This window comes from Chrysemys picta, chromosome 5 (genome assembly GCF_011386835.1).
Source record: "Chrysemys picta bellii isolate R12L10 chromosome 5, ASM1138683v2, whole genome shotgun sequence".
NCBI classification, from domain to species: Eukaryota; Metazoa; Chordata; order Testudines; family Emydidae; genus Chrysemys; species Chrysemys picta.
This window is the reverse complement of record NC_088795.1, coordinates 145,108,043-145,121,042: the sequence shown is the minus strand read 5'-3', so window position 1 is coordinate 145,121,042 and position 13,000 is coordinate 145,108,043. Positions and strand designations below refer to the sequence as shown.

Genomic DNA, 13,000 nt, shown 5'->3' with positions numbered 1-13,000 from the left:
AGGAGGTCGAGGGGGCATTGAGAAGCCACGTGAGAAGCCACAAAATCAAATCAATCTAGAACATAAGTCAGCACTAGCTGAACACTCATCTATGAGCGACGGAAGAATCCATCCATCCAGATAATTCTACCATTTACAGCTAGTAACAGACTAATACTTTGTCGGGATTTTTTCTGTTCCTAATATACTTTAAAAACGCCTCATTTTCTTTAACTCTGCTGGCCATAGATTTCTCCTTGTGTCCCTTGGCTTCCCTTATCAACTGTCTACAGTTCCTCTTTCCCATTTTTCCATTTATTATTATATTTTTATAGCTGTCTTCACTTCCCCTCTAAACCAGGTTGTCTTTCAATCAGCACAACCTTCTTCCTCAGTTGTGGAATTGTGGCTGTTTGGGAATCAAGTAAATTCTTAGATAATTCCCAATTATCATTTACATTTTTATGATTAAACGCTTCCTACCAGCTGATCTGGCTCATAATCATATTCAGATTTGTGAAACTGGCTCTCTTAAAGCACCAAGTATATCTATTACTGGTCTGGACTTTATTCTGCTTGCACATTATAAGTGTGATCACATCGTGATCACTTGTTCCAAAGCTACCATTAATTTTTGGTGCTGTGATCTGTTCCTTTTTGCCAGGACAAGGGCTCATAAAGAATTCCCTAGTGCTGGCTGAAAGCCATTTTGACTTAGGAGGGAGAAGAGGCCACATACCAGAGGTGTATGTGCGGGGGAGGGCAGGGATCAGGAACCAGGGACATGCGGGTGTGGGAGGAGGCTAGAGACCAGAGGGGGGGGGGGGGCAGGAACCAGAGATGTGGGGCAGGGGGCAGGAACCAGGGATGAGGGGGAGGGGCAGGAACCAGAGATTGGGGGGGGCAGGAACCAGGGACAAGGGGGAGGGGCAGGAACCAGGGGGGAGGGGCAGGAACCAGAGATTGGGGGGGGGCAGGAACCAGGGACGAGGGGGAGGCAGGAACCAGAGATTGGGGGGGGCAGGAACCAGGGACGAGGGGGAGGCAGGAACCAGAGATTGGGGGGGGCAGGGACCAGGGGGGAGGGGGAGGCAGGAGCCAGAGGTGGGGGGGAAGGGCAGGAACCCGGGGGGGGGGGAGGGGCAGGGACGAGGGGGAGGCAGGAGCCAGAGGTGGGGGGGAAGGGCAGGAACCGGGGGAGGGGGGAGGGGCAGGAACCAGGGACGAGGGGGAGGCAGGAGCCAGAGATGGGGGGGGGGCAGGAACCAGGGACGAGGGGGAGGCAGGAGCCAGAGATGTAGCGGGGGCAGGAACCAGGGCAGGGGCTGACCGCGTCTCACCTGAAACACTACAAACCTGCAGGGGACGACAAGACCAATCCGAAGCCTGCCCAGAAATGCTCCCCCAGCCCTTGTCACAGGCGCCACTGGAGCAGCCCCAGGTAAAGCATTAGCAAAAATGCTGGCAAAGGCCTGATGCCCCCCTGCTGCCCCGGCTCTCTCAGGCCCCGCTCAGCGCTGGGCAAGGCCTCCCAGCCCCTCTGCTCACCTGCAGTTCCAAGCTGCTGCTGCTCAGGAACATCTGGGTCAAGGTGTCAGCAAACTGGTTGATGGCTCGGAGGAACTCCCTGCAGGGAGAGCGACACAGGCAGTGAGTGGCTGGCCGGTCGCACGTGCGTGGGACGGGGCTGCTGAGCATGGACGCTATGTGCAGAGGGGCACGGAGGCTGCCGCTGAGGTGCAGGCTCTCAGCCCCACGCTGTGAAATGCAGGGGTACCAAACCTCGCAGGTGTCTGGCGAGTCTCACGCTGGTTGGTGTTTTTCTCCAAGCCCCAGCTCCTGGAGCCCTGGGATTACAGCAGGAGCTGTATAGTGTACAGTGTTTTTAAAAATCTGCGTCTAGCCTCTGCGGTGGCTGAGAACAGGTGGAGAAGGTGCCGCCAGGAGCAGGCAAAGGATTGGCCAGTGTTGGCGTTTGGTTGAACCCCGGCAGCTCCCCAGCTCAGGAGTTTGGGGTTCGACTCGTGATTACTGATTGGTCGGACGGGTGGACAAGACTGGAGGGGGGCGTATCTGGCAGGATTAAGGGCTGCGCCCCTGGCTCAGGGAGGTGGCCGAGGAGCTCTGAACAGCCGGGCTGTCAGAAACTGAAGCCAGCAGCCTGCCTGTCAGAGGCCGGAGAGGAGCCGGAAAGCCCCATCCGGCGCCAGAAGAGGCCCCGCTGTGAGGGGTGTTACAAAGCCTTGCCCCCAGGCGAGGGGGCAGCTGGCTGGCTGGCTGGTCTGCTGTCTGTGCTGGCCCCTCTGTGACCCACGCTCAGAGCAGCCCAGGAAGGCAACCCCCCCATGCGCACACCCCCACTCGTGCCCACGCCAGCATCACCCACACAGGAATGCACTCACCATGCAACGACATGCCCATCCCTCACCCCCCCAAAGAGAGAACCTCCCACCTGCACACACACACACAGCCAGCATGGCCACCCCTCGGGTGGGCACACATGTGTGCACACAGCCCTCCACCCCCTCCACACCCTGTCCGCAGCCACCTCCCCCACCCATCACTGAGTCACAAGGTCTGTGCCACGCCCCAGCTTTTCAACAGTGGGGCAGCCCCGCAAGGGTCCCACTCTCCCTTCGGGGCAGGCCCTGCAGCCTCCCCGCCTCCTAGACTGAGCCTCTGGGTGCCAGCAGCCCCCCTGCTGCCCCCTGAGAGCTCTGCCCGGCCAGGCAACTGAGAGAGACCCTGGGCAGAGGCGTGGCCATGCTGCAGCGACTCGTGCCCCCAGCCAGGACTCGCAGTCCCCCCCCCCACGCTGAGCCCCCCACTTACCCTCCCACCCACGCTTAGCCCCCCCCACCCCCACTGAGCCCCCCACTTACCCCCCACCCACGCTGAGCTCCCCCCACCCACGCTTAGCCCCCCACTTAGCCCCCCTGCCCATGCTGAGCCCCCCACTTACCCCCTCCCACCCACGCTTAGCCCCCCACTTAGCCCCCCTGCCCACGCTGAGCCCCCCGCCCACGCTTAGCCCCCCCACTTACCCCCTCCTGCCCACGCTGAGCCCCCCGCCCATGCTGAGCCCCCCACTTACCCCCTCCCACCCCCTCTTCACCCTGCCACCCTTGCTGAGCTGGAGCTGCCGGGATCCCCCTGGCAGGGGCATGTGCCCTGGACAGCTCGCACTTCCCCCCAGCTGTGGGCGCTTGTGGGCGAGGAGCCCTGCAGCCCCTCAGACCCAGGACAGGCAGGTCCAGTCTCCACACGTCCCTGCAGCCAGGCTCTGCTCACCGGTTCTGCACCATGTTCATCACCATCCAGTCGGAGGGATACACCGTCTTGCCGATCAGGTCCTTGAACAGGATGAAGGTCTCCATGAGAAAGTCCTGCAAGTAAGGATGCCCTGTTAGGAGCCAGGGTGCTGCAGTTGCCTGTGGGCCCTGGGGACGCCTGGGGGTGAGGGTGCCCAGCCCAGGCAGGGCAAGCTGGCTGAGGACGGAGGTGAGGCTGACGGGCAGGGGAAGCAGCGAGAGGATGGGGCGCCCGGGGGTGAGGGTGCCCAGCCCGGGCAGGGCGAGCTGGCTGAAGATGGAGGTGAGGCTGACGGGCAGGGGAAGCAGCGAGAGGATGGGGCACCCGGGGGTGAGGGTGCCCAGCCCGGGCAGGGCGAGCTGGCTGAGGATGGAAGTGAGGCTGCCGGGCAGGGGAAGCAGCGAGAGGATGGGGCGCCCGGGGGTGAGGGTGCCGGAGAGCTGGCTGAAGATGGAGGTGAGGCTGATGGGCAGGGGAAGCAGCGAGAGGATGGGGCGCCTGGTGGTGAGGGTGCCGGAGAGCTGGCTGAGGATGGAGGTGAGGCTGACGGGTTGGGGAAGCAGAGAGCGGATGGGGCGCCCGGGGGTGAGGGTGCCGGAGAGCTGGCTGAAGATGGAGGTGAGGCTGACGGGCAGGGGAAGCAGCGAGAGGATGGGGCACCAGGGGGTGAGGGTGCCCAGCCCGGGCAGGGCGAGCTGGCTGAGGATGGAGGTGAGGCTGACGGGTTGGGGAAGCAGAGAGAGGATGGGGCGCCCGGGGGTGAGGGTGCCGGAGAGCTGGCTGAGGATGGAGGTGAGCTGATGGGCAGGGGAAGCAGAGAGCGGATGGGGCGCCCAGGGGTGAGGGTGCTGGCGAGCTGGCTGAAGATGGAAGTGAGGCTGATGGGCAGGGGAAGCAGCGAGAGGATGGGGTGCCCAGGGTGAGGGTGCTGGCGAGCTGGCTGAGGATGGAGGTGAGGCTGATGGGCAGGGGAAGCAGAGAGCGGATGGGGCGCCCAGGGGTGAGGGTGCTGGCGAGCTGGCTGAGGATGGAGGTGAGGCTGACGGGTTGGGGAAGCAGAGAGAGGATGGGGCGCCCGGTGGTGAGGGTGCCGGCGAGCTGGCTGAGGATGGAGGTGAGGCTGACGGGTTGGGGAAGCAGAGAGCGGATGGGGCGCCCGGGGGTGAGGGTGCCGGAGAGCTGGCTGAAGATGGAGGTGAGGCTGACGGGTTGGGGAAGCAGCGAGAGGATGGGGCGCCCGGTGGTGAGGGAAGGGTTTGCCCATCTCTTCAGGGCTCTCGTAGGGGCCCAAGAGCAAAGTGTCTCATTCCTGGCCTGGGACCGGGCTGCGCCAGCTCCTCCCCCATGCACCAGCCTGTCTCTAGCTGGCGTCACCACCACGGCCTCAGGCGTGAAACTGCAGCTGAGTCTGGTGGCACTGGCCCCTGGCTCACTCCCAGGGCCACAGTGCGAGCCCAAGGGCAGGAGACTGGCCAGGCTCAGGGGACACTGGCCCTGCTCACCCGCTGTCTGGGGCAGGGACGCAGACATGCCTCCTGGCTCTGGGGCTGCCAGGCATGAGCTCAGCTCAGCCCTCCCCTGCCGCGACCCTCCCCAGCCAGCAGCAGGGGATCAGGCCAGCTGCCCTCTTGGCAGGGCACCACAAGGGGGGGTGGAGAGGGCACAGCTTCCCCCACCCTCATACACTGGGCCCAAGCTTGTCCCCAGTCGGTCCCTCGGAGGCAGCATGGGGCGAGCGGGCAGGTCTCTTCCCTCTTCCCACCGAGAACAGGAACAACAGCAGAGGCGCTTGGGCTGGGGGGTGCCAAGGACACAGAGCTGGCAGTGGGGGTGCCGTGGGGGAGGAGGTGCCGAGGAGCTGGCAGTGGGGGTGCTGTGGGGGAGGGGGTGCCGAGGAGCTGGAGGTGGGGTGCCGTGGGGGAGGAGGTGCCGAGGAGCTGGAGGTGGGGTGCCGTGGGGGGGGGTGCCGAGGAGCTGGAGGTGGGGTGCCGTGGGGGAGGGGGTGCCGAGGAGCTGGAGCTGGGGTGCTGTGGGGAGGGGTGTGCTGAAGAGCTGGCTCTGGGGTACATTGGGGGAGGGGGTGCCGAGGAGCTGGAGCTGGGGTACTATGGGGGAGGGGGTGCCGAGGAGCTGGAGGTGGGGTGCCGTGGGGGAGGGGGTGCCGAGGAGCTGGAGGTGGGGTGCCGTGGGGGTGGAGGTGCCGAGGAGCTGGAGGTGGGGTGCCGTGGGGGTGGAGGTGCCGAGGAACTGGCTCTGGGGTGCCGTGGGGGAGGGGGTGCCGAGGAGCTGGAGGTGGGGTGCCGTGGGGGAGGGTGTGCCGAGGAGCTGGAGCTGGGGTGCCGTGGGGGAGGGGGTGCCGAGGAGCTGGAGCTGGAGTGCCGTGGGGGAGGGGGTGCCGAGGAGCTGGAGCTGGGGTGCCGTGGGGGAGGGGGTGCCGAGGAGCTGGAGGTGGGGTGCCGTGGGGGTGGAGGTGCCGAGGAGCTGGAGGTGGGGTGCCGTGGGGGTGGAGGTGCCGAGGAGCTGGCTCTGGGGTGCTGTGGGGGAGGGGGTGCTGAGGAGCTGGAGGTGGGGTGCCGTGGGGGAGGAGGTGCCGAGGAGCTGGAGCTGGGGTGCCGTGGGGGAGGAGGTGCCGAGGAGCTGGAGGTGGGGTGTCGTGGGGGAGGGGGTGCCGAGGAGCTGAAGGTGGGGTGCCGTGGGGAAGGAAGTGCCGAGGAGCTGGAGGTGGGGTGCTGTGGAGGAGGGGGTGCTGAGGAGCTGGCAGTGGGGGTGCCATGGGAGAGGGGGGTGCCGAGGAGCTAGAGGTGGGGTGCTGTGGGGGGGGGGGTGCCAAAGAGCTGGCTGTGGGGTACTGTGGGGGAGGAGGTGCCGAGGAGCTGGAGGTGGGGTGCCGTGGGGGAGGAGGTGCCGAGGAGCTGGAGGTGGGGTGCTGTGGGGGAGGGGATGCCGAGGAGCTGGAATTGGGGTGCCGTGGGGGAGGAGGTGCCGAGGAGCTGGAGGTGGGGTGCCGTGAGGGAGGGGATGCCGAGGAGCTGGAGGTGGGGTTCCGTGAGGGAGGGGGTGCCGAGGAGCTGGAGATGGGGTGCCGTGGGGGAGGGGGTGCCGAGGAGCTGGCTCTGGGATACTGTGGGGGAGGGGGTGCCGAGGAGCTGGAGGTGGGGTGCCGTGAGGGAGGGGGTGCCGAGGAGCTGGAGGTGGGGTGCCGTGGGGGAGGGGATGCCGAGGAGCTGGCTCTGGGGTACTGTGGGGGAGGGGGGTGCCGAGGAGCTGGAGAGGGGTGTCGTGGGGGAGGAGGTGCCGAGGAGCTGGCTCTGGGGTACTGTGGGGGAGGGGGGTGCCGAGGAGCTGGAGGTGGGGTGCCGTGGGGGAGGAGGTGCCGAGGAGCTGGAGGTGGGGTGCCGTGGGGGAGGGGGGTGCCGAGGAGCTGGAGCTGGGGTGCCGTGGGGGAGGGGGTGCCGAGGAGCTGGAGCTGGGGTGCTGTGGGGGAGGGGGTGCTGAGGAGCTGGTTCTGGGGTGCTGTGGGGGAGGGGATGCCGAGGAGCTGGAGTTGGGGTGCCGTGGGGGAGGAAGTGCCGAGGAGCTGGAGGGGGTTCCGTGAGGGAGGGGGTGTCGAGGGGCTGGCAGATGGGGTGCCGTGGGGTAGGGGGGTGCCGAGGAGCTGGCTCTGGGATACTGTGGGGGAGGGGGGTGCTGAGGAGCTGGAGGTGGGGTGCCGTGGGGAGGGGGTGCCGAGGAGCTGGAGCTGGGGTGTCGTGGGGGAGGGGGTGCTGAGGAGCTGGAGGTGGGGTGTCGTGGGGGAGGGGGGTGTCGAGGAGCTGGAGGTGGGGTGCCGTGAGGGAGGGGATGCCGAGGAGCTGGAGGTGGGGTTCCGTGACGGGAGGGGGTGCCGAGGAGCTGGAGATGGGGTGCCGTGGGGGAGGGGGTGCCGAGGAGCTGGCTCTGGGATACTGTGGGGGAGGGGGGTGCCGAGGAGCCGGAGGTGGGGGTGCCGTGAGGGAGGGGGTGCCGAGGAGCTGGAGGTGGGGTGCCGGTGGGGGAGGGGATGCCGAGGAGCTGGCTCTGGGGTACTGTGGGGGAGGGGGTGCCGAGGAGCTGGAGGTGGGGTGCCGTGGGGGAGGAGGTGCCGAGAAGCTGGAGGTGGGGTGCCGTGGGGGAGGGGGTGCCGAGGAGCTGGAGCTGGGGTGCTGTGGGGGCGGGGGTGCCGAGGAGCTGGAGGTGGGGTGCCGTGGGGGAGGAGGTGCCGAGGAGCTGGAGGTGGGGTGCTGTGGGGGAGGGGGTGCTGAGGAGCTGGTTCTGGGGTGCTGTGGGGGAGGGGATGCCGAGGAGCTGGAGTTGGGGTGCCGTGGGGGAGGGGGTGCCGAGGAGCTGGAGCTGGGGTGTCGTGGGGGAGGGGGTGCCGAGGAGCTGGAGGTGGGGTGTCGTGGGGGAGGGGGTGCCGAGGAGCTGGAGGTGGGGTGCCGTGGGGGAGGGGGTGCCGAGGAGCTGGAGGTGGGGTGCCGTGGGGAAGTGGGTGCCGAGGAGCTGGCTCTGGGGTTCCGTGGGGCAGGGGATGCCGAGGAGCTGGAGGTGGGGTGCCGTGGGGGAGGGGATGCCGAGGAGCTGGCTTTGGGGTACTGTGGGGGAGGGGGTGCCGAGGAGCTGGAGAGGGGTGTCGTGGGGGGGGGGGGCCGAGGAGCTGGAGCTGGGGTGTCGTGGGGGAGGGTGTGCCGAGGAGCTGGAGGTGGGGTGTCGTGGGGGAGGGGGTGCCGAGGAGCTGGAGGTGGGGTGCCGTGGGGGAGGGGGTGCCGAGGAGCTGGCTCTGGGGTGCCGTGGGGCAGGGGATGCCGAGGAGCTGGAGGTGGGGTGCCGTGGGGGAGGGGATGCCGAGGAGCTGGCTTTGGGGTACTGTGGGGGAGGGGGTGCGGAGGAGCTGGAGAGGGGTGTCGTGGGGGAGGAGGTGCCGAGGAGCTGGAGGTAGGGTGCCGTGGGGGAGGGGGTGTCGAGGAGCTGGAGGTGGGGTGTCGTGAGGGAGGGGATGCCGAGGAGCTGGAGATGGGGTGTCGTGGGGGAGGAGGTGCCGAGGAGCTGGAGTTGGGGTGCCGTGGGGGAGGGGGTGTCGAGGAGCTGGAGGTGGGGTGCCGTGGGGGAGGGGGTGCCGAGGAGCTGGAGGTGGGGTTCCGTGAGAGAGGGGGTGCCGAGGAGCTGGAGGTGGGGTGCCGTGGGGGAGGGGATGCCGAGGAGCTGGCTCTGGGGTACTGTGGGGGAGGGGGTGCCGAGGAGCTGGAGGTGGGGTTCCGTGAGGGAGGGGGTGCCGAGGAGCTGGAGGTGGGGTGCCGTGGGGGAGGAGGTGCCGAGGAGCTGGAGATGGGGTGCCATGGGGGAGGGGGTGCCGAGGAGCTGGCTCTGGGATACTGTGGGGGAGGGGGTGCCGAGGAGCTGGAGGTGGGGTGCCGTGGGAGAGGGGGTGCCGAGGAGCTGGAGCTGGGGTGTCGTGGGGGAGGGGTGCCGAGGAGCTGGAGGTGGGGTGTCGTGGGGGAGGGGGGTGTCGAGGAGCTGGAGGTGGGGTGCCGTGAGGGAGGGGGTGCCGAGGAGCTGGAGGTGGGGTGCCGTGGGGGAGGGATGCCGAGGAGCTGGCTCTGGGGTACTGTGGGGGAGGGGGGTGCCGAGGAGCTGGAGGTGGGGTGCCGTGAGGGAGGGGGGTGCCGAGGAGCTGGAGGTGGGGTGCCGTGGGGGAGGGGATGCCGAGGAGCTGGCTCTGGGGTGCTGTGGGGAGGGGATGCCGAGGAGCTGGAGTTGGGGTGCCGTGGGGGAGGGGGTGTCGAGGAGCTGGAGGTGGGGTGCCGTGAGGGAGGGGATGCCGAGGAGCTGGAGGTGGGGTTCCGTGAGGGAGGGGGTGCCGAGGAGCTGGAGGTGGGGTGCCGTGGGGGAGGGGGTGCCGAGGAGCTGGCTCTGGGATACTGTGGGGGAGGGGGTGCCGAGGAGCTGGAGGTGGGGTGCCGTGGGGGAGGGGATGCCGAGGAGCTGGCTCTGGGGTACTGTGGGGGAGGGGGTGCCGAGGAGCTGGAGGTGGGGTGCCGTGGGGAAGGGGATGCCGAGGAGCTGGCTCTGGGGTTCCGTGGGGCAGGGGATGCCGAGGAGCTGGCTCTGGGGTACTGTGGGGAGGGGGTGCCGAGGAGCTGGAGAGGGGTGTCGTGGGGGAGGAGATGCCGAGGAGCTGGAGGTGGGGTGCCGTGGGGGAGGGGGTGCCGAGGAGCTGGCTCTGGGATACTGTGGGGGAGGGGGTGCCGAGGAGCTGGAGGTGGGGTGTCGTGGGGGAGGGGGTGCCGAGGAGCTGGAGGTGGGGTGCCGTGGGGGAGGGGATGCCGAGGAGCTGGCTTTGGGGTACTGTGGGGGAGGGGGTGCCGAGGAGCTGGAGAGGGGTGTCGTGGGGGAGGGGATGCCGAGGAGCTGGCTTTGGGGTACTGTGGGGGAGGGGATGCCGAGGAGCTGGCTTTGGGGTGCCGTGGGGGAGGGGATGCCGAGGAGCTGGCTCTGGGGTACTGTGGGGGAGGGGGTGCCGAGGAGCTGGAGGGGGGTGTCGTGGGGGAGGAGGTGCCGAGGAGCTGGAGATGGGGTGTCGTGCGGGGGGGTACTGAGGAACTGACTCTGGGGTGCCATGGGGGAGGGGCCGGTAGTAGCCTGGGGAACATCACTGCCACTGCCAGGTCTCTTACTACTGCGCAGCCTGCAAAGCCCCCCCCCCCCAGACCCCGAACTCTGCCACCGTCTCCTAGCAACGTCTGGGGGGGCTGGCGCTGGGGGGCACTAGTGAGGGTGGAGGCGAGCGCAGAAAAGCACCAACCCCCGCCCCCAGCTATTCAGCTTTGTGGCTCAGGCTCGGATCTGGCCAGGCCCATGTCCTGCCCCCACTGACACACCCGACACCACCCCCTAAGCCCCCCCTCCCTCCCCGGGGTGTCTGTCCCAGTCTCCTCCCTTCAAACCCCCGCCCGCTCTGGCTCCGCAGCCCCTCATCCCATCCCGTCCCCTCTGCTGCAGAGCTGCTCCTAGAGCTAATGCCCGAGCCCATGCCAGCTGGGGATGCTCTGGGAGCTGCTGGCCTTCGCCCCCCGAGGGCCCTACGTGACACCCTCCCATAGACGCACCAAGGCGAGGCATCACAGTCAGTGAGCCTGGCCAGTGCCTCCCGCTGCAGCCTGGCTTGGGCTAGCTGTGTCCAGCTGGGCACTGCTCGTCTGCTCGTCCAGCCAGCCTGCCAGCTGGGCACTGCTCGTCTGGGTGTAGGAGACCCCTGCCCGCAGCCCATGGGAAGGGATGTGGAGCAGCTGGGGAGTGTCTGGGACAGGACGGGGGCAGAGGCTGTCCAGCCTGGGGGGTGCTACGCCAGCACCACGACAGGCGACAGCCCCGAGAGCTGCCGGGTCGGGCCCTGGAGAGCACAGGCTGAGCGGGCAACTCACCATCAGGTCGGTCCGGGCTGAGAAGGCCTGGATGTAGGAGCTGTAATGGGCCTCGTCCATCTGGTTCAGGATGGCTGCCATGCAGGCCACGTAGTGACTCTGAGGAGAGACAGCCCCGGAAGTTAAACTGGATATAAACAGGACATTAGGAAGTTTAGACTTGAAATTAGACGAAGGTTTCTAATCATTCGAGGAGTGAAGTTCTGGAACAGCCTTCAAGGGGAGCAGTGGGGGCAAAAGACATATCTGGCTTCAAGACTAAGCTTGATAAGTTTATGGAGGGGATGGTCTTGTCATAGAAATTTCTGTCCGTTCCAGCTGAGGAATAAGGAGAGACGGACACAGCTCGCCAAGCAAGGAGCCTCGGGAGGGGCGATCCGTTTATTTCAATTGCAATTGGGTTCGAGCTCATAAGTCAGCAAGAACCAAGAAAAGAAGAACAGGAGTACTTGTGGCACCTTAGAGACTAACAAATTTATTAGAGCATAAGCTTTCGTGGACTACAGCCCACTTTGGGCTGTAGTCCACGAAAGCTTATGCTCTAATCAATTTGTTAGTCTCTAAGGTGCCACAAGTACTCCTGTTCTTCTTTTTGTGGATACAGACTAACACGGCTGTTACTCTAAAAAGAACCAAGAAAACACTCACACCAAAGCATTATATGCAGTTGCTTATGATAATCAGTCGCTCTATGATTGGCCAAAATTTGCCATCATTACCATACATAATTAGCAAGCTACATGTATCTGCCCCTCTTATGCTCAGTCTTCTCTTTTCCAGACAAAACAAACCTAATTTTTTCAATCTTCCCTCATAGTCATGTTCTCTAGACCTTTAATATATTTTGTTGCTCTTCTCTGGATTCTCTCCAATTTGTCCACGTCTTTCCTGACATGTGGCACTCAGAACTGGACACAATACTCCCAGTTGAGGCCTAATCAGCGCGGAGTAGAGTGGAAGAATTACTTCTCATGTCTTGCTTACAACACGCCTGCTAATACATCCCAGAATGATGTTCGTTTTTTTTTGCAACAGCATTACACTGTTCACTCATTTTTAGCTTGTCATCCACTATGACCCCAGATCCCTTTCCGCAGTACTCCTTCCTAGGTAGTCATTTCTAGGGCTGTCAATTAATCACAGTTAACTCAAGCAATTAACTAAAAAAAATTAATCACGATTTAAAAAATTGTGATTAATCGCACTGTTAAACAATAGAATACCAATTAAAATTTATTAAATATTTTTGGATCTTTTTCTACATTTTTGAATATATTTATTTCTATTAAAACACAGAATACAAAGTGTACAGAGCTCACTTGATATTATTTTGTATTACAAATATTTCATTTTAAAAATGATAAACAAAAGAAATAGTCAACCTTCTGCCGGTGGCATCTGACTCAGATGATGAAAATGAGCATGCATCAGTCTGCTTTGCTTTGGATTGTTATTGAGCAGAACCCGTCATCACCATGGACACACGTCCTCTGGAATGGTGGTTGAAGCATGAAGGGACACATGAATCTTTAGCGGATCTGGCACGTAAATATCTTGCGACGCCGGCTACAACAGTGCCATGCGAACGCCTGTTCTCACGTTCAGGTGACATTGTAAATAAGAAGCAGGCAGCATTATCTCCTGCAAATGTAAACAAACTTGTTTGTCTGCGCGATAGCCTGAAGTAGGACTGAAAGGACTTGTAGGTTTTACATTGTTTTATTTTTGAATGCAGTTATTTTTTGTACATAATCCTACATTTGTAAGTTCAACTTTCATGATAAAGAGATTGCACTACAGTACGTGTATGAGGTGAACTGAAAAATACTATTTTTTTGTTTTTTACAGTGCAAATATTTGTAATTAAAAATAAATATAAAGTGAGCATTATACACTTTGTATTCTGTGTTGTAATTGAAATTAATACATTTGAAAATGTAGAAAACATCCAAAAATATTTAAATAAATTGTATACTATTATTGTTTAACAGCGCGATTAATTGCATGATTAATCACAATTCATTTTTTTAATTGTGCAATTAATCACGATTGCTTTTTTTAATCGCTTAACAGCCCTAGTCATTTCTCATTTTGTATGTGTGCAATTGATGGTTCCTTCCTAAGTGGAATACTTTGCTTTTGTCCTTATTGAATATCATCCTATGTACTTCAGACCATTTCTCCAGTTTGTCAAGACCATTTTGAATTCTAATCCTGTCCTCCAAAGCACTTGCAACCCCTCCCCGCTTGGTATCGTCTGCCAACTTTATAAG

The 13,000-nt window shown here is 62.8% G+C and overlaps 2 protein-coding genes across 2 annotated transcripts in view; both read right to left on the bottom strand.

Moving 5' to 3' along the window:
* LOC135984063 (dedicator of cytokinesis protein 2-like) overlaps positions 1–13,000 on the bottom strand; it is a 202,590-nt gene that overhangs the window by 161,392 nt on the left and 28,198 nt on the right. The gene's annotated exons all lie outside the window — the stretch shown is intronic.
* On the bottom strand, positions 1,480–10,825 carry LOC135983859 (dedicator of cytokinesis protein 5-like). The gene is made up of 3 exons (XM_065597429.1): positions 10,728–10,825; positions 3,271–3,365; positions 1,480–1,606 (listed from the first exon to the last, which is right to left on the bottom strand). Exons 1-3 carry the CDS (start codon positions 10,806–10,808, stop codon positions 1,480–1,482), a joined length of 303 nt encoding a protein of 100 aa, XP_065453501.1. The 5' UTR covers positions 10,809–10,825.